At 30.7% G+C, this 22257-nt stretch overlaps 1 protein-coding gene, 1 long non-coding RNA gene and 1 pseudogene across 4 annotated transcripts; 1 reads left to right on the top strand and 2 right to left on the bottom strand.

Moving 5' to 3' along the window:
• Nucleotides 1–433: 433 nt before the first annotated feature.
• LOC114166781 (uncharacterized) lies at nt 434–2267 on the bottom strand. Its single transcript, XR_003600020.2, has 3 exons — nt 2119–2267; nt 1938–2007; nt 434–673 (listed from the first exon to the last, which is right to left on the bottom strand). It is a non-coding gene; the product is annotated as an uncharacterized LOC114166781 (long non-coding RNA).
• A 2385-nt stretch (nt 2268–4652) lies between these two features.
• WRKY15 (WRKY DNA-binding protein 15) lies at nt 4653–6187 on the top strand. 2 transcript variants are annotated; one of them, XM_028058586.2, is made up of 3 exons: nt 4653–5417; nt 5528–5653; nt 5894–6187. In XM_028058586.2, exons 1-3 carry the CDS (start codon nt 4744–4746, stop codon nt 6054–6056), a joined length of 963 nt encoding a protein of 320 aa, XP_027914387.1. In that variant the 5' UTR covers nt 4653–4743; the 3' UTR covers nt 6057–6187. The 2 variants fall into 2 exon arrangements, with proteins under 2 accessions (XP_027914387.1, XP_027914386.1); XM_028058585.2 differs by having other exon boundaries at nt 4657–5417; nt 5525–5653.
• Nucleotides 6188–8842: 2655 nt separating this feature from the next.
• On the bottom strand, nt 8843–11930 carry LOC114173065 (protein IRREGULAR XYLEM 15 pseudogene; annotated as a pseudogene). The gene is made up of 3 exons (XR_014993077.1): nt 11829–11930; nt 10381–10489; nt 8843–9828 (listed from the first exon to the last, which is right to left on the bottom strand). The product of XR_014993077.1 is annotated as a protein IRREGULAR XYLEM 15 pseudogene (transcript).
• Nucleotides 11931–22257: the final 10327 nt, after the last annotated feature.

The raw sequence follows: 22257 nt of genomic DNA, 5'->3' as shown, positions 1-22257 counted from the left end.
AACAATTTTAGATTAGATCAATTTTTAAATAACAAACTTATTTACTCTCTCACTCTCTATATATTATAAACTCAATGTTCAAACCTAACATTAATAGTACTTGTAAGATCATTGATTTATACAGGTAGTAACTAAATGACAGAAAGTACGATGGATACTTTTGACTGTTCTTCTATTTTGGTGATAATGGAGTACGTAACTGTTCACTCAGATCAATATATTTATTAAATTTATGTGTTCGTTAACTGGTAATCAGTACATTGATTGCAGAATAAATGTTAAACAATTTTATTCAAATTTAAGCTGTTAAAAATGTATTCAATTTTTTTTTTTAAAAGTACATTAAATTAACATCATTCAAACACAAATACGAAAATAACAATGTGACGTCCCATTTTTAATAGATTAATCTACCAAATAAAGCGTCATAAAATTTTGATAACGAGAGCCAATCGAATAAACATGAAACGTAAGAAGGGTAATTATTACAGTCATCCGGAGTCACTTAAAAGAAACTTAGGCATACCACATAGTCCTAAGCAAAAGGAAATTTAAAAGTTCAACGGTCTTGCAAAAGGGTTGCCCTCAAGGCAACTAATACAAAAGGCCTCATGGCCATGAAACTAAGCTGCACCGCTGTGTCTCCCGGATCCATCTCTAATCTCCCTCTCATCTGCTCCCACCAGAAGGTGATCATCGCAAGAGAGAAAACATAACGGAAAACAAACACAAACATGCAAGGGTAAGCTAGTGTAATATAAGACTTATCATGGTATAAAGGAATAAGTGCGTAAACATTCCCAGACATACAACACAGAGGCACATAATTCATGTTATGACAAGCAAGCAAACACTATGACTCGATTATCCGGATACATATATTAAGATCGGATTCACTGGATGCTTGCACTTGTGGTGGCCTCTACTGCTCTGCAGAGCCATTGCCAATGGGTTTCACCCTACCACTCACAAGGTTAGCCTTTAAGTGTCTAAGGCCATTATCCTGCCAAAGACTAGGGCCTCCCGCTACTCTCACCACTTGGGTCAGTTTGCTCTACTTGAGACTCACTGACCCTTTAGAGTTTCGGGATGCGATCCTTACTTGAATCCTTATCTTAATATATACACTACACGCCACCATAAAGTCTCCCCATGGGACTCATGGAATTACGCCTACCTCATCATCACAATCATGTTTCTCATACAATTCCCACCTCTTTTTGGTCATTCATCCAATTTTCATGTTAAAGCATCGCGAAACCACAACCCATGATAAATCCCATACCAAGCATGCAAATTTCGTTCATAAAATCTAAACACCCAAGTATATTCACTCATATCAGATTTAAGAGGAACAATCAAAACAATGCATGCAATAAATCATTTAACAGCCAAGAAAACATAGCACCCACTCGCACACTCGCTCAAGCGAGACGCTGACCTTCCTGGTGCAGCGGATTCTCGCCCAAGTGAGATAAGCTAAAGGGGTCTCCACGAAATCTCGCTCAGGCGAGATGCTGTCCTCACAGAACACAGCGGATTCTCGCTTAGGCGAGACGCGCGACATGGGGGCCTCACGATATCTCGCTCAGGCGAGGCCTTCTCGCCCGAGCGAGACTATGCGTCGCTCAAAACGGGAAAGGGCCGCCTAAGCGAGTTCTCGTGGCAGTGAGCTCTCTGGTACTCTCGCCTAGGCGAGACGAGCTCGCTTGGGCGAAAATAGCAGAGGTCACCACTGTCCACCCACATGCAATGGCGGAAACCGCCCAGATCCACTCCCAAACACACATGCAAGGTAGAAAAACGACACAGAGCAACATACAGAATATAGCCAACCATTTATTTCACGATTTCAACATCATTCAAGCACCCACAACATAGAACAGAATATAAGCATGCCACAATAACTTTAAACTTGAAAACCTAGCTCCCCTTACCTTGTTAAACGCTAGCAGAAAAGAGTAGCAGCCCAAGAAAGGTAGTGGAGTACAGGGGCAGGGTACGGAGCTGAAAACAGATCCACACAGAGTTGAGAAAGGGGTGCTAGGGAGAACCCAAAACAAGACTACTAGCCTTTGAACTGGAGAAGGAGAAGGACAAGGTCAGAGTTCGACTTACCGGAAGGCACTAGATGAGTTTCGTTAGCTCGAAGGTGGATGAAGGTCGTGCCCTAGCAGAGGACTTCTGCTTTCGTAGAGAGGTTGAGGGAAAGGCTGTTTTTCTGAAAACAGAAGTGAGGTGAAACTGTAAGGGGACTGGTAGGGTAGGGAGTCCTTCAGAAGGGCTGCCCTTGGGCCTACGAAGGGCCAGGCCCAAAACTCTTATACACTGAAAAAGGGGCTTACAACAACATTGTAGAATTAAAAACAAAAAACAAATCTTAACTCGTTTTGTGATGAATTTACTTTGTGGTCGAAATAATTTTTTGAGAATCAACTAAAAATTTCAAAGATCTTAGATAGCACCGATAATTGTTATTCTTCTAAATAATATTGCGAGTAAAATAATTATACAAATAACCATTCCAATATTAGACAACATGTTAAATAGCTTTTCAGTTTCTGAAAAATACTTTAAATTAGTGTACCAATGTTAATAAAATGTGTCAAAATGTATTTATACAGTTATTATTACCTTGGGTATTGTTCGAGAGAAAAATAATGTCTGGTATCAATAACAATATATAAAAAGAGAATTTTTTTTATATATTTATATTTTAAAATATTAATTTTATTTTTAAAATATAATTATTTATTAATTTTTTGAAAATTAATTATTATTTTTACAAACTTTTTTATTTTTATTTATTTATCAATAGTTATTTTTTTATATTTTTTAATATATTTTATTTTATTTTATATATTGATTTAATAATATTATATTATCATCACTTATTAATATAATATCACATATATTTTTTAATGTCACGCCTACTGGATGTTAGTATTCAATTCAATGATTTATTTATTCCTTAACTAAATGACTTATTTTTCATCGTATTATTATACTAGTAATGACTGTTATTTAGAAATAAGATTTGTTTCCACAAGTTTGTTACAAATAGCTACAGGAATAGAAAAATTAAATAAGTTTATTTACGTACAAATTGAAAATAAAAACTTAAATAATTATGTTAGATATAAATAATTTTAGGATTAAATATGTTTTAGTCTTCAATTTTTAATTAAAATTAGAATTAGTTTATTTTAAAAAATTTTAATTAATTTAATCCATTATCTTTATAAATGTATAGATTTAATTTTTTAAATCAAATTTTTTAAAAGGTTTATTTGATGTTTCAAAAACATTTTATTATAGTATTTTAGTTTATTTTTTATACTATTTTATATATGTCCACTTCAATGTTAGTTAAAAAATATGCTTGAAACGTCAAATAAACTTAAAAATAATTGATTTAAAAGACTAAATTCACGTATCTATAAAGATAAAAGACTATATTAGTTCAAGATTTTTAAGAGAAACTAATTCCAATTTTTACTAAAAAATTGAAAGATAAATATATATATTTAATCCATGATTTTATTATAGAATAATTGTAGTGTATATAAAAAATCTTGAAAATCTACGAGAAAAAAAACTGTTAAAAATTGGCGGGTTAAGTATGTTTTTAGTCTCTGAACTTTGACTTAAAATTGAAATTTATTCTTGGTCAAAATTTTGATAAATTTTGGTCCCTAAACTTTAAGAATGAATGAATATAATTTTTTTAACCCAATTTTTTTAACTTTTTTTAGGTTTCGAAAGTATTTCTCAATAAATATTGAGCCGAGAATGTGTCAAACAGTGTAAACAATTTTAATATTAACATGAAACACATTCTATATATTGAAAAAAGTCAACATAATTAGGTTCAAAAGACTATATTCATTTATTTTTAAAATTTAAAAACTAAAATTTATTAAAATTTCGACTAAAAACGATTTTCAATTTTTAACCAAAATTCAGAAACTAAAATCATAATTAACCAAAAATTATCGAATACCGTTAGAAGAAAAATACATGTTGTAAAACGTAGAAGACAGAGAGGAATGAGAGTGAGAGAGGCGGAGAGAAAGGACAAGATGAGAGAAAAAAATATAAAAACAAAGACGACAAAAACAAGCATTAAGAATCCACGGCAAGGAAGGTCGTCTATCCAAGTCAACTACAACCTAAGCTGGCAACCAACGGATCCTCAAACTTTTCTCAAAGATCAGACGGCTAAAACAATGCCTTTGACCTGATTTTAAAGCCCCAATGTCGCTGGGATCAATAATAACCCTCTGGTGGGACCCAGGGGCCATAAAAAGTCAATATCTCCCCACTACTCACACTTCCTTCAGATGCTTTTTCTCATTGAAAAAATAAAATTTATAAAAAAAAAAGTGTTTTCTTTTCTTTTTCTGAGTCCGCAGAGACCAAAATACCCTGTTTGTTTCAGCGTTTGGATCTTACATACATATCCATACATATTTTAGTACATTAAACAGATGCAAGCAATGTCACCCAAATTTTGACGGAAACAGGGACGAGACGAGTAGGGTTAGCTAGCTAGCGTGACAGTACAGTGACCTAGTGGACCAAACAAGCCACTATCGTTTTTTTTAATTTTTTTAATTTTTTATTTAATATTTAAATTTTGTTTTGGCATGACTTGACCAGGGTACCCTATGACCCTCTTTTATCTTGGTTTGGTCTTCACCATCTCCTTCCGAACCCTTTCTCTCTCTCTTTGATGCAACTATGCCTGTGGAGCTGATGATGGGTTATAGGAACGACACTTTCGCGGAAGAGGATGCGGTTCGTGAAGCCGCGTCAGGGCTAGAGAGCGTGGAGAAGCTCATCAGGTTGCTGTCACACGCTCAGCTCCAACAACTTCAACAACAATCGCACGCGACCAATTCAAAGTCTTCCATGGAAATTGAATCCGATTACGGAGCTGTCGCTGACGTGGCGGTTTCCAAGTTCAAGAAGGTCATTTCGCTTCTCGGCCGAACAAGAACCGGTCACGCGCGTTTCAGAAGAGCCCCTGTGCCTCCTCCTCCTCCTCCTCCTCCACCTCCTTCCGAACCCAGATTCTACCGTGCAACGCCGCTGCAGCAGATCCCGCCCCCCACCGAACACCCTTTCATCCCCAAAAATGGACCGATTGAGACAAAGGACTCTTCCAAGACCATCAACTTCTCTTATTCTAATTCCTTCGTCTCCTCCCTCACCGGCGACACCGACACTAAACAGCCCTCTTCCTCGTCGCCTGCGGCCGCTACGCCTTTTCAGATCACGAATCTCTCTCAGGTCTCCTCCGCGGGAAAGCCTCCTATTTCTACCTCTTCCTTGAAGAGGAAGTGCAGCTCTGATAATTTGGGTTCTGCCAAGTGCGGCAGTTCCTCTAGCCGATGCCATTGCTCAAAGAAGAGGTAGCTATATGTCAATCCTTCTCTCTTTTTAAAAATTGTTTGGAAAAGGAAACTGTTTCTGTGATGTCTGGTTCTGATGCATTATATTTTGGATTGGTGATATGCAGCAGAAAAATGAGGTTGAAGAGGGTGGTGAGGGTACCCGCAATAAGTTTGAAGATGGCTGATATTCCGCCAGATGATTATTCTTGGAGGAAATACGGACAGAAACCCATTAAAGGATCTCCTCATCCAAGGTGCATAGAACAACATTCCATCGTTTAATTTGCTCTTTCACCCTTCGATTTCAAATTTCAAAACGTACCCTTGTTTTGTTAAGTTCATTTGTTTCCCCTTTTTTTCTCTTTCCCGTGTGACTAAATTTAGAAAGATCTTATCATCATCGCTTGGTTTCTGTCATTTCCCATGTTCTGTTGTGGAGTTAATTTTGAATAGGTGAAGTGAGGTTTATTTTTGTGTTGAATTATTGATTGCAGGGGCTATTACAAGTGCAGCAGTGTTAGAGGGTGTCCAGCGCGGAAGCATGTAGAGAGGGCTCTGGATGACCCTTCTATGTTGGTAGTGACCTATGAAGGTGAACACAATCACACACTCTCTGCAGTCGAAGCTACCACTAATCTTATCCTAGAATCTTCTTAGCTGATTAATTAATCACCGATTTCCCATCACAGAGTATATTCTATATTCTGATCATGCCATTCATGGCTTGTACACTTGAAAATTTTACTCTCGAAGGAGATTAATTAATTGATGGGTAGGTGTTCCTTCCATGTGTTCACATGTTCGATACAATTGTGTTCCTTTTCCTTTTCTGATCTCTTCAAAACTTGGACCGACCGACACTGAATCCACCCATCGATATTTTTCTTTTGAAAAAGGGTGAAGATGGAGTATTTGGTGACGGGTTTAATTTAATCTGATTCAAATCTAAAGAGAGAGAAAAAAGAAGAAGAAAGGAGGAAGTGGGGTTGGTATTGTTCCTTTTCCTTTTCCTTTCTGGTTGATTGCTTTACATGTGGTTCTGGTCTTGGATGCTCATGGTCTCTCTCAGCATTAATGGATGAAAAAGACGGAGTCAAAGAAGGTTGACTAAAAGAAGAGAGTGGTTGGCACTTGGCAATTGCCAGTTAGAAGGGAAAATTATAGTGAATGGAACTGGGAAGAAGGTGAGGTGAGTGATGATGGGTAAAGGGCGAAGAAAGAGAATTTTAATGCAATTTTAGTTTCAACCCTTTGGCTTCTTCTGGCATAAAAAGTCTTGTTGGAACGTTAGTACATTCGTTTAACGTCTTTAATGTCTGTTTAGTTTAATGTTTAAAACATTAAATTCATGTTTCGCATTAAGAAATTAGCAGATATTTGTTCTGGCTTCTACTTGTGTGTTTGGTAAAGCGAGTTTTATGGAATTAAGGTGGATGATTTAATTGATATTCTGAGTGGAAAAGCTGTGGCAAAGTCAAAATGGGTGGGTGTGGAATTGATTCGGTTGATAAGTTGAAACACTGAAGGGTCCTACCTCGTTTTAAATTTGCGTAGTTGTTTGCTTTTCCATTGCCTTTGCCTTAACGTTTTGCTTTCTTGAGCGTACAGATCCGGTGCAAGCCTCGTTTTTCTTATTCGTCGATTTCGTTTCACTATTTTAACGGAAACATTTTTAGTTAAGTTTTTTCACAAAATTGTTTTCAAGAAGAAGATGCTAGTATAATTTTCAAGAAGAGGTTTGATTTCCTTTTTTTCTTATTTTGACATGTCATCATTTCTTAATTATTAATAATTAACATAAAAAATTAGGTGGTTCAACAACTACTACGTTTCAATCTGGTCAGAGTACAAGGTCATTTTTTTTAGTTATTGTTTTTACTATGTATGTGAATTATGTGATTCTAACTATGTAACGCATGGATTAATTAGAATCAGTTTATAAGTGATTTTAATTTATTTTTTTAACGCAATTGCGTTAAATATTTAAAAAATGATAATTTAAAAAAAAATTACATTACATTGGTTATAAATACTATCAGGCTTAAATATTATTAAACTTGGGAATGTGGAGATTAGTTATTTATTCCAACAATTGCATCATTATATAAAAGATTTAGAAAATTAATAAAATTCGTCTTTTACAAGCGCACATACCAATTTCTTGAATTAGTTAATCTAAATATCATATGAAAGATCACTACAAAATTTAGAGAAAAAAAAATCTCCAATATGACAAAATTATCAGGAAAAAAAATAGAGACTCTGCAAGATACAAAATTAAGAGTAAATACATTTTAAATTACTTCAAGTAACAAATTTACAGGTAAAATAAAGTAGAAAAGATAATGTGTCTTCAAAGATTTCCTAGCTGTTACAATTTTCCTTTATTCATTCGCCAATATGATACAACACAGTTAAAAAAGTTAAATGAATTATGTAAAAGAAAAAAAAAATAGTAGAAAGTACAAAATTCTGCAAGTTACAAAATTATGAGGTTACATAAATTATAATTTATTTTTCCATTATAAAAAACATGTCAAATGAGTTTAAGTGTGTCAACCTACTATTATTCATGAGATAATATATTTCTAATAAAGTTCTATTAGGCATTAGGTATTATTATCGAACTTTGACATTTTAGTGACATTTTAATTATGCTAATTTTCTTAAATTTATCCATCATTTGTTATTATATTGAAAATTTATTAATAAAATAAAATAAAATGAGATAACATATACATCTAAAGATTATCTACTTACTGTTACTTTTCTTGCTTTAGTTAATTTGCCCCCTAACATGATACAAATAATGTTAAAAGGGTAAATTGAAAAATCTTTAAAATAACAAAACACATCAGCAAAAGAAATAAAAAAATCCGCGAGATATACAACCATATACAAATAAACTATAAATTATTTCAAATAAAAAAGTTATAGGTAAAAAGGAGTAAAAATTAAAATATATGCTAATGATATGTGTTTATGTCTATATGCTAAAAATTCTATTATATACAATTGCCATCCAGATTAATCAAAAAAACTGAACTTGCAACATTTTCATCCCAAAAATTGATCAGAACAATTAACCACCCGTTAGGTTTACAGAGGAGATATGACTTAGAGAACAAATTATTAGGAGAATAAATACCAATGACACTTTAACATCACTCTAGATTTAAAATTGTAAAATGATGAGTTTATAGATTTATATCTTTATAAAGGGCTCTACTTTCTCATCGTATTTAGTCTTACTCTTATATTTCTAACAACAAATCATGAATATCTGCTAATGCTATGTATGTATACATAATTGAAAATGTTACTGCTACTGATATAATGACATAAACGAGGCTAAATCCATGAACTGAACCAACAGAGGAATTACGTGACGTTATCCAAAATGATCCAGATTAATCTTCATTTTTTACCTTCAATTCGTCCTGTGAGATTGAAGCAGTGTTGAGATATCTGTATTCCTTGAATTATGAATTATCCTTTTACAATCTACACAGTAATATCAACATATCCTCACTGACACTTAGAAGCAGGAATTGTTTGAAGCAGTTACAAGAAAAAGAAAGAAAGAAAGAATTATCTTTTACAAGCTCCAGCGAAGAAGTAAACAATGGAACTAAAAACGATCATAAATATCCACATGCCTGACTCTGATATGATATACTTCTGCTGCATAAAGCTTATTGTAACGTTGAAGAAGATTACACCAACTAAGACGAAGAAGAAGCAGACCCTGATGAATGGTTATGATTCTTACAATACTTCACGCTACTCTCCTCCATTTTTTCCAGAATATAGTGTCCCAAAGAGTGCGTTGTCTCCACCAAATTTTCCTTGCACAGAAACTCGTTCCCGCAAACCCTTTCCACTTTCCCCGAGAAGTCATGCACAAACACATGCGTCTTCGGGTTCCCACTCTTCTTGCTCCGGGCAAGCACGCCGGCGGTGAAGATCGGCGACATTCTGCCGGGGGCGTCGGGCCAGTCACCTCTCGGCCCGTCCACCAATATCACATCCCAATCCACTTCATAAACGTGGTTCGGAAGATCGTTCAGTCCTAACTTGCACTCAGAAAACAGAAGATTCTGCACCGGCCTGCACTCGTTTCCCGACTGTTCTTTAGCCGAGGCAATCAGCTCCTTCATCTCGCTTCTTCTGGTCGTATACTGCACGTCGTAGGCATCGATTTCGGGGTGCTTTTCTTCGAAATACGCGGCGTAGTACCGGTTTTCATCGATGAAAACCGTTCTTCCGTTGTGGTTGAGGGCTTTCCAGAGGAGGGTCTCTGGGGTGAGGCCGAAGACGAGGAAGTTGCACGGTGACGGACACTTTCGAAGCACGTCGGAGATGGTTTTGAGATCTGAGTGGGACATGCGGTAGGTGTCATTGGATTTTGAGGCATAGTGGAGGAGGTCTCATATATCTCATATCTCTCATATTTTCAAAAGCCCTAAAAATTCCCAACAACTGGTATCAAGAGCCATTGTTCTTACTGCCAATAGAATGGAAGGAAATATGTCACACGTCGCTATTCCACTCTTTGATGGTGAAAGCTATGATCTATGGGCGGTAAGGATGCAAACATATCTAGAAGGGCTAGATCTATGGGAAGTTGTGGAGGAAGATGATGTTCCCTTATCTGAAAATCCCACCATGGCTCAAATGAAAGCGCATAAAGAAAAGAAAACGAGAAAGGCAAAGGCAAAATCATGCTTGTTCGCAGGTGTTTCACAAATGATTATGACCAGGATCATGACTCTAAAGTCTCCCAAAGAAATTTGGGAATACTTGAAAGCAGAATATGAAGGGAACGAGAAGATTCGAGGCATGAAAGTTTTGAACTTGATAAGGGAGTTTGAGATGCAAAGAATGAAAGAGTCAGAGACGATTAAAGAATACTCAAACAAATTGTTGGGTATTGCCAACAAGATAAAATTGTTGGGAAAGGAGTTTTCAGATTCCAGACTCGTTGAGAAAATTCTGGTGTCGGTGCTGGAAAGATATGAGGCATCTATTGCTTCCTTAGAAAATACAAAAGATTTGTCTACAATCACCTTTACAGAGGTGATACATGCCTTGCAAGCACAAGAACAACGAAGATTGATGAGAGAAGATCATGAGGCGGTTGAAGGTAATTTAAATTACACGGAAGATAATGCTCTCATAGTCAAGAAAAATATAAGGAGCAAATACAACAACACACAGGTTTTTCCATCTTGTCCCCATTGCAAGAGAAAAGGTCATCAACCCAATTGGTGTTGGTGGAGGCCAGATGTCAAATGTCACAAATGCGGTCAATTGGGACATGTGGAAAAGGTATGCAAATCTAAAGATTCTGAAGAAGATGTTCAAATTGTGGAGAATAAATCAGATGAGGATAAATCAGAGGAAGATCTACTTTTTACAACATCATGTGTCACAACCAACCAATCTTCAAAAGATTGGATTATAGATAGTGGTTGCACAAACCATATGACTCATGATAGAGAAATTTTCAAGGAGCTGAATAAATCAAATATTTCCAAGGTAAGAATTGGGAATGGAGAACAACTTGCTGTGAAAGGTACAGGAACAGTTTCAATTAAAACTCATTCAGGTATCAAATTAATTTTTGATGTCTTATATGTTCCTGAGATTACCCAGAATTTGTTAAGTGTTGCTCAATTGTTAGAGAAAGGTTATAAGGTCTCCTTTGAAAATAAAGTATGTGTGATCAAAAATGCAAACAACATAGAGGTATTTAAAGTCCACATGAAAGACAAAAGATTTGCGCTGGATTTTATGAAGGAGGAATTTGATACAAAGAAAGTGAACATGAAAGAAGGATCAAAATTAGAAGATAAATATCTTTGGAAGAAAGTAGATGTCCAAGTGAAGAAAGTAGATGGAGGTTCACATTTTAATATTCACAAAAGGTCCAATGCCACTCCAATGAAATCCACACCGAACAAAGAAAAAGAAGATGATGCTGATATAAGAAGAAATATGAAGGATGATGCCAAATTGAAGAAAGATGTGATGCCATGGAAGAAGGAGAAAAACAAATATTGCAAACACAAAAAGAGGAGAAAATCAAGCATCAAAAGATGGAGAATCAAATCTGAAGATATAAAATAAACAGATATTAAGCAAGGAGGAATGTTGAGAATATTACTTAATATCTTTTTTTATTTAAATTAGTTTTTAGAAAATATTTCAGTTTTAGAGATATGTGTCAGTTTTAGAAATTTGTTATTATTTTAGATTAGGAGTGAGATATTATAAATATTTTATACTTGATATTTGTTATATTTTGCTCTATATATAGAGTATATCAATAAAATACAAAAACATGTTCCTCCGTATAACATATCACATATATCTCTCATATATCTCATATCTCTCATATTTTCAAAAGCCCTAAAAATTCCCAACAAGAAGCCATAGACGGTTGGAGCTTCCTTGTTTCTGGATATATGGGTGGAGAAGAATGAATTTTGTGTTGCCGTTAGTGTTCTTCATGTTGAATGAAAAATGTAGAGCTGCAGATTCTGAGCTCTGGGGGAGAATTGGGGGAGAAGGTTTGGTTTAAATCAGAAGAAGAAAGAGTGTAAGCAATGAGAAGGGAAAAGATTACTGAGAGTGACCCTACAATGACCATATATATCCTTGCTTTCAGGTTGTGTTTACAATTGAAAACAATGTTAATGAGAGTAGTAGTTGTTTTTGTTGTGTTGAATTTGGTTTTGCTTGATTTATGCAGTTGGTGTTCTGGAACAGTTAATTCCAAATATATGTGTTGTTTAAGTTGTGAATGATGTTTTTGTGGTGAAGCAAATAAGGATGAGGAATAAGGATGCTGGGGTGGTTGGATTTAAGGTGAGAGAGAAGGTGTAGCGACCCAATATCTAATTACAAGCTGGAAGTCGCTTTTCCTTGGTGATTTAAGCTTTGGTTTCTAAGTAACCCCTTTGGGATATTGGCAACTTCTGAAAAAAGTAGCAACCTTTGAAGGGGACTTAGTACCTGCTGCAATGTTTCATCTCCTTCAAAAACTTCATCGTCTTTTGTAATTGGTTATACAACAACGACATGAGAGTAAAAAGAAGCGCTAGTGATGACATGTTTGAGTGAAAGTGAGAATCCGAAGAAAAGAAAAAGAAAAAACGTGTACTTCTTTCTTGAAGTATTCAACTGTGCAACTACTTCTGACTTGCTACGACTATTGCCTCAGTTGCTGACACTGCAAGATTAAATGTAAAGATGAAAGGAATCACGGTCAAAGAGGACTTATTTTCCAGACTCTGCTTTCTTTAAAAAAGCAATTTTCAGCTCTTAACAATGTGGTAGTGAAAAAAAGTATTAGTGGTGTTAAGAAAATCTAAAACTTAAGAGTTGTATGGGGTTTTGTAAGATAGTGTTTAAGGCTAGTTTTTCAGCCACTGCTCTCTTTAAAAGAACAGTTTTCTACTTAAAAGGGTACGAGTTAGTCATAATAATTTAAGTTGGTGGCAATTGTTACTTTAGTTTTAGTTAGTTGTGTAAGCTGAATTGGGTTATAATATCTAAATTTTAGAGTCGTATACTGTTTTATAACATGTCATGTAAATTTTGTGTTTAAGATGAACAATTTCACATATAAAATTGATTTAATATATATGATTAGAGGCTAATTTTCACGTTCTATATTTTATCCTTTTCAATAGTAATTAAATCAATGTTATCTTCTGAGACTTCAAGAAAACATGTGTTAATCAAGAAAATTATATGACAAACTATATTAAAGTATAATTACTTTCCGATCAAAGTCTCTGGTATCTTCATTTCAAACGTACTCGAAAACGTAAATAAATCTCTAAAACTCAACATAAATAAACCAACATTTTCCACCTTGAGTTCCTTTACAAATACGAATTCATGGAATCAAACGAGAACAAATCCTAGCAGTACTATTAACATTCACCTTAAATCAATTAATATACGTGACTTGTTATATGATATTTATAAACAATAATATCATCTCTTGTTTGAATACTGAAAAATGTTAGTACTAAAAATTTAGAGACACAATAACTGATATGTTTATTATGTTGATTCTTGTTTATACATACTAACTCTTTAATTTGAAAAATAACAAAAATAAAAACAATTAAAACATAAAATCTAATAGGTTTCTCATACTCCAAATCATCTAGATAACCATATTAATAACATCCACTTTAATCATTTTAAACAAAAAAATATGAGACTTTATAATCCTTAATCCAATCAAACACATTCACATTCTCATTAACTATCAAAGCAAAAAAAATACATAAATTGACAACAACAAAAATAAAGTTTAGGTGTCCAAGTCAAATTATCAACAAAGTATAACCTAAAGAATTAAATATCACAACATTAATTATCATTCTAATGGTTAACATAATAATTCTTACATGGTGTCTAAAAAATATTTTTTAAAATAATATCATATGTATTCTTAATATCAATTGACGGAGTTAAAAAATATATATTTATGAAATTTCAAGTTAAGAAGTCAAACGTCCATAAATTCAACTCAAATCAAAAACCATTTGCTACTTTTGTTTGCTCTGGACCCTTTGAAACTTTCCTCATTCTGCAGGCTCTCAAATAAAATATGATAAATTAATTATATGATTTATATTTATCTTGTTGATAGACTGACCATATACAACAACAAAAAAGTTAATTTTAGTAGGAGTTATGAAACTGGAGATAAATTATAGTGATTATTCAAAACCGCGAATAACACATTTAACATGTTAAAACCTACGGCAATGCGAAATATAATTCCAACTAAAATCGATTTTTATTGTAGTAATATGCTAGAATCGAAATTCATATGTTATATACATGGAGCAGTTCATGTTTTATCTTTATTATAAAATTAAAATAATTTAATTCTGTTAGTAATGAAAAGAGTTTCAAATTGCTCAATTTAAACAATAATTTCAAGTTGATCAATCCGTATTACGAATATATTAATGCTTTACGGACACACATCAATAATATCTCTTAAATTACTCAATCGGTAATAAGTTATTGAAGATGTGTTTGCCCTTTCTCACCTTGTGAAAATTATGGAGAGGAAAAGGACCTTTGAAAAGGACAATTTCTTCTTGCACCTTTCTAATTTTAACTTGTATTTTCGTAAATATTGTGTTTTGTATTATGTAATTTGAAATATAAATTTTATATTTTGAAACATACAATTCAAAATGAAATTTTCATTTTTATATTATAAAATATATAATTAGTAATATAATTTTCGTATTTGGAGTATACGATCTAAAGTATAAAAATTATATTTCAAATATCAAAAATATATTTAAAATTTTACAGTCTAAAATATATAACTTTGTGTATTTCATAATGCATAGTAAAATTTAGGGTGTAAGTTAAAATTATGGAGATGCAGGAAGAAATGACCCTTGAAAACTAATAGGATATTGGCCATTGTAGAAAATCCAAGGCCCAATATTTGGATGAGGTTCGTGGTATGTTTGCTTAATCACTGTTCTCTCGCTTTGCAAAAGGGTTTGAAGAAATCTATTTTTTTTACACTCTCTTTCAGTCTTTTACTTAAACAAAACAGAAGGCTTAAAAGTGAAAGAGGAAATAGCAAGGTGAAAAGGGAAATTTTGGACTGAAATCAGAAAGAAAGAGAAAACAAGGTAAGAGAGAAAGAGGGATGGAGCAATGAAAAATAATAAAAATTATTGTTGTTGTTTTAGTAATAAAATTAAAATACAAATTATTATTGTTATTATAATTATTAAGGTAAACATATGTTAAAGTCATTTTTTAAATATATATGATATTATATTAGTAGGTGATGATATTGTAATATTATTAAATTAATACACAAAATAAATTTATATTTATTAAAAATAATGCAGGATAAATAGAGTAAAGTAGATAAAACAATTGACAATGAATTAAACAAAAAATTATTAAAATAGTTTTATAGAAAACATGTAAAAATAATTGTTAGTCTTTCAAAAAATAAGATATAAATAATTATAATGTAAATGGTAAAGTAGAAATAAGAAATTATAGACAAAAAAAGAAGATAAACAAAATATATGAATTAAATATAAATATTTTTAATAATTATTTTAGTTTTAAAATGTTATATTTAAATGATAAAATTAAAAACAAATGTGAATACGAAAATTACTACATAATAATTAATTTTTTGTTTTTCCTAAAGAAGATTGACAAATTAACTTGTCGAATTTTGATAAATTTAGCTACGTGTATGTTTGGATTACCGTTGGAAAACATAAGTTTTGTTAAATGAAATTAAAACTTCATCCAACGAAAAAACATAAAATTTTGAATGCTACCACATTTTAAACCTTTTTAATACTCTATAAAATGTAAGAAAAAAAAATATTACCAAAGAAATGAGTGTGACTTACAACGTTCATTAATTGACTTTTTAGTGCTTATACACACACTAAATCCCAGTTTATTATCTCTAATCTTAAATAAAGAATAATACATTAGATATTAAATAATATTATTAAAACCTAATATTAAAACAATGTTTGAGCATAATAAAATTTTGACATAACAATAAGCAAGTTAAAATAATTTTTAATCAATACTCCAATAAAACTTGGTTTTATTTCTCGTAAAAGTATGTATGCAAAATAAATTTATTAAATTAATCTCAATAATATTTATAAGATTTAATTATGTTTTAAGTCATTTACATATTTGAGAAATTTCAGTTGAGACCTGATAAATCTTTGTTCTATTAAGTATTCAATAATCTTTATGTTTTATTTTATCATGTCATCTTATTAAATTAAATTGTCACCCATATCATTTTATTAATTAATTATTTAAAAATTTTATAATTTGTAATTTATAATTTTTAAATTTTTAAATTTTATAGTTTTATAATTTAATAATTTATTATTTTAATTCAAACTCGTATATATGATTTTATGAATTGAATAAAAATTAAAAATATATCCTAATTTTATATTTTATAAAATCATAATTGTATAATTATATAAATTTAAATTAAAATAATTAAATATTAAAATTATATAATTATATAATTATAAATTTTTAAAACAACAAAATAGTAAAATGATATGTGACCATGACTTAGCGAAGTAATATGACAAAATAATAACCATATGTTAGTCCTTTCAAAATCACATCATACTGCTAACAGAAAAAAAGTTAACAACACTTAATTGAAAATATTAGTTTATTGAATACTCAATATACCATCAAAAAATTATCCAAAATTTAATTAAAAATTCTCAAATTTATAATGGATTTAAAACATAATTAAGCTTATTTATAACTTCTCAAATATGCATAATATATTCCATCATAAGATATTCTTCTTTTATATATATATATATATTGGCAGAAATTGAACAAAAAATGAAACGATGTCAAATTAGATTGTTTTAGTTAAAAAAAAAAATCATTTTCCCTACTTAAAACAAACACACATGATAGTAGAATTCAAACCACGAATACCATTAATTTGATTTTGTGGGTATTCTCAAATGTGAGAACGTTTCTTCCGGATCACATTCTAATGAATTTTTAAATTCATTATATGTAACTATATGAGTTTTAGAGATTTATTTTTTATTTGTCTTGAATTCTTGGTTCTCATTCAATTTCTCAAGTTTAATGAACATAGATGCATTATTTCTCATCTTTATCATAAACTTTTTTCTTAAAAAAAAAATAAATTCTTTTACTCTTTATCGTCATATTTCTAATATCAATTTATCACTTATCACCTATTTAGAAAAGATAAAAATTATATTCACAAATCGAAACTATCACATTTACATTGCAAAAAGTAACAAAACTCATACCACTCTTCTTAAATAAGCAACACTCTATAAATTTCAAACTTTAAACAATTTATCATCGACAGCGCGAAAAACACAAAATCCCTAAATCTCATAATTAATGGTTATACTAATTTGGAAAAAAATATATTTGGGGTTTATACAAATTTCATAAAGAATCCTTAAAATCATAATTGAGATTTATACCAATTTGTGAGAAACATCCTAAAAAGAATCATAAATATAACATACACAAATCATAATAAGATACTACTAAGCTTGATATCTGAATTATCATGCGAAAATGTATATTTCAATCTCAATTTATGTGTTATGAAATCTCTGTTACACCAATATATTTCTCTGTATTTCTTTTTTCTCACATACTTCTGTGATAACTTACATGGTGAAATGATCTTATAACCAGAAAAAAAAACTCTAATCTCTTTTATAAATCATTGTATCCATTAAATTTTTTATTTTATCTTTGTTTTATTTTTTATTCTTATTTTTTCATAATAAAAACTTAATATAAAAAATATCAAAATATAATTTTAAGAAATATATAAATATGTATAAAATATAAGTTATAAAAATTTTGGGGAGCTGTCACTCCCCTGTTACATGTTCCGCCCATATATATATACATATATTTCAAATTAATTCTTGATAATTTTGAAATTAAAATAATTATTTTCATAATTTTTATATTTAAAATTGTAACATCCTCATTTTTAGCAACTTGAAACTAATAAAAATATGGAGTTTCATCATAGTTCTAAACCAGATAATCCCAGAGTACACAATATATTAATATAATCTTACAAAAGAGATGACCATAAAAATATATCAATTATACACTTAAACTAAACTAAACTAGTAAACTCTATGCTTAAACTGACCACTGTTAAAGCTCCCACTGAAAACCTCCTCCTCAACCTAAAACGATGGCTCCTCATCCTCTATAAGTGTCTTTAACACTGCAACTACATTTGCTCCCACCAAAAGGTGATCATCGCAAAAAGAAAACATACATCACGAGACAGAAACACAAAAAACAAGGGTAAGCTAATGTAAACAAGGAAATATTCATATGAAAACTTAACCGAGTTTACCAACATAACACACATAAGCATACATATAAACAAAGATACAATTGACACTAAACTCAATTATCCGGATACAAGCAAGTGACATCGAACCTCTTGGTGGCTTGCACCAGTGTATGATTCCCAAACTCTGCAGAGTTTGGCCTCAAGGGGTTATCACCCAATCATCACACTAGGTAAGTCTCCTTCGCACCAAAGACTTGATTGAGAGCAATGGCTACGCCCTCCTGCTACTCCTCACGACATAACTCATTATACTCTACATGAGCCTTAATGGTCATTAGAGCGTCAGGATACATACCAAAACCGAGTCCTTATGTCCTTGGATACACTACCTCATCCACACTTAGAATTTTTTCACGAAACTCCTTCATAATTCACATACAACAGATCCACATTCACCTAATCCCAATCTCATTCAAAGCATATCAAGACAATCAAAATAATCCATTTCAGATCAGTTAATGCACTGAAACACATCAAAACAACAAACACATGAAATCTGGCAACTCAGCGCTCAGGCTCATATCCAATGCTTAGCCTCAGCATTAAAATTTCGTTTCAGACCTGCAGGGGCCCAACCCAGGGGCACCGCTCGGATGGCGCTCAACCTCATTCTTCTCGCATTTTTTCAACGTTAATCTTCTCGCATTTTTCAAGGCTCAACCTTCAATTTTAAGGCTCAGCCTCACACCATAAAACAACACAGATTATGGTTTTCATTGGGAGATGTTTCACTTTATTTCATGACCAAAATTGGCACCTCAATGGCAGTGTTGTCTAGTTTTCAAAATGGTTTTCAAGCAAAGTGAGATGATACCGATTAGAGCCATGATTCAAGTGTTCATTTTCCAATTCAACCTCAATTTCCACAATGCAATCACAATTTCACTTATACCAAACATCAAGCAATTCACATTGCATCACACTTCAAACAATCAATTCTTATTACACACAATTCTATTCATTGTATTCTCTAATTAAATTTAATTATCAACTTCTCTTACCTGACAAAGCGACTCTATAGACCCAAACCGCTCAAAGAACACCAAAACGCATCTAACTCCACATGATGCTCTATCTACACATTAAAACATCACAAGAACAATCAGGACCTACCATTATGATCACTGATCAACAAAAACTCATATCGATGATCAACATGTAAACGAAAGATGGCTCACATGCGAGAGAAAACATAATTAGACCAAAAAGAGGACAAAAACTCAACTTATGCGAACGGAGAAACTGATTGGTCTAACTTAAAGAGCTCACCGAGAGGATCAATCCTATGATCTCGATTCTTCAATCAGATGACCAGAGAGACAACAATCCTAGAGAGAAGTCAGAGAGTTATAGAATAGTGGTTTATAGAGAGATAGGAGAGATAATGTGTTTTAAAATAACAAAACTACTTTAGAATGATTCTATTTATATTAAAACCTTTTAACATTAAAATAATCGAGTCTCATTATTTTTAAATCTCTATCACTTCTAAAATGTCATTTTATAGAGTTTCACAATAACGATGATTTATTAATTTAAAACTATTTTACTAAAATATAACAAACATTTATATATATATATATATATATATATATGTATGCCTTTATGTAAATAAATGTTTTCTTTTGTTGATGCACAAAGTTTTATAATAATTCTATTCTTTTAAATAATCACTTTTAAATTTAAACAATCATATTTTTACTTTTACACTTGAAGGACCATTAATTTAGGTTTAATTATTTTTAAACCAAAATAATTATTTCACCATTTTATCTTTTTAAATCAAAATTATTTAAATTCAATAATATTTTAAAATAAAATAAATGATGTACAATAAAAATAAACAAATACATATGTATATAACACATGTATTTTTTCCAGTATAAATAAAAGAAGGTGACCTAGACAAATTTCTTTTTAATATGTATCTGTTTCGTTATTTCAAATGGTCACACTTCGTTCAGAAGTTGAGGTTGAAGAAAATTTATATATTCCTATTTTCTTCCATTTTTCACCTTTCGAAACAATTTTAAAAAGTAACAAACATTTTCTATATTTTAAAATAAATAATCAATACTTCAAATGCAATGATTACTCGTCTATAAAAAATGAAGTAAACATAAAATTTGTATAGTCTTGTCTACTTTAAATAATCAAGAAAGTTTTCTATATTCTTATCTTCCTTCTTTTATAACCTACGTCTAAACGTGTGACATCAGAACATACTTAATGTATTTATGAAAAGTCTCTCTCACAGGTCAATACTAGAGTTACTATAGTCCTGAACACACAACAAACCCATAAAAAGAATTTAATGAAATTAAACTCAATCATAAATACCAATCCAAAGATATAATTCAAAACAGACAATAAGCATGTCTATCAAAATCCCATCCTCATCAATTATTTTCTGGAAAAAATTAGGTTAATTTATCCAATTCCCTGTACTGTTCAACACATCATCCCAACACTTTTTTCTACGGTATATATATATATATATATACTTTTATAAATTAAAAAAAATCATTTTCCATTTTAAATTAACTTTTTCTTTTGAACTTTAAACTTATTAAGGAAATTTTTACAATGTTTTTTCCCACGTGGTAAACATATTTTATTTTATACATTAAATCTTTAGAAATAGAAAAACAAAGAAAGATAAATCAATTTATAACTTACTAAGTTGCTTATACATATAAATATTTTTTCAATTAATAAAATTATAAATTATATCTATGAGGGATTCATCTTTTTATTTCCATATTTTTTTAGCAATTTTCTGTTGTTTTAAATTAAAATATTTAATTTATAAGTTTTAGTATTTTTTATTTGACATTCTTTAGAATTTAGCTAACTTTTAAAATTAAAATAGTTACTTCTAATAAAAATTTATATTTATATATAGAAAAGCATTTCCCATTTTGGGGTATATTTTCTTTTAGATTTTACTCTTGAAGATATCGTCAAGGTGCTGTATTATTTAAAATTAGCTGATCTTTAAATTTAATATGTTTTAAAATCAATTATTTTTATAAATTAAATAAATAAAATTTATCTACAAAATAAATAAAAATATCTATAATTAAATTGTAAAATTGTTTATATTTAACTTTTTAATTATATTGTTTTTTTTCTATAAAGAAGTGAACACACGCATATGTATTTTCAATAATCAATAACAATATATAAAGATAATTTTTTCTTTTGTGTCCACATTTCAAAATATCAATTTTACCCTTTAAAATATAATTATTTATTAAATTTTTGAAAATTGACCGTTACTTTTATATGTTTTTTATAAAATCGTCTGCTTCTTTTCTTATTTTTTATTTATCAACGGTTATTCTTTCATCTTTTCTGATATATTTTATTTTTAATAAATATAATTTTATTTTATATATTAATCAAATAACATTATAACATAATATCACATATTTAATCACCTACAATGTAATATCATATATATTTAATAAATACGTAAATAGATGTGATCGCATGTTTACGTTAGTTATTTATAAAGTAAATAAAACTAATTTTTCTATTTTTAAACTAAACAAGACATGTATTTTTAACTGTTTACTTTTAAAACAATAAATTATAATTAAAACTGTATAATTCGTTTTATATGAAAAATATTTTTTTTTAAATTCATTTGAAAAATAAAAAGATATATTCAATCTGTTTCAAAAAAGGGTATATTCGTGAAAACAAATTGAAAAACAGTTTGGCTTTATTTTTTTTTGTTTTTGAAAAAATATTTGTTGTTTGGTAAGAATGAAAAAAAAAAGAGAAAGCAAACGAAAAGTCACGTGATGGCGTGTGGGGGCAGAATAGCGTGATTCTCACGCGTGATAAGGAAGAGTTTTTGAATACCTGACGGAGAGAGAA

Source organism: Vigna unguiculata, chromosome 2 (genome assembly GCF_037176805.1).
Source record: "Vigna unguiculata cultivar grain cowpea cultivar isolate G323 ecotype 2 chromosome 2, ASM3717680v1, whole genome shotgun sequence".
NCBI classification, from domain to species: Eukaryota; Viridiplantae; Streptophyta; class Magnoliopsida; order Fabales; family Fabaceae; genus Vigna; species Vigna unguiculata.
Note: the sequence above shows the minus strand (reverse complement) of the source record. Positions and strands in the feature narration are given on the sequence as shown.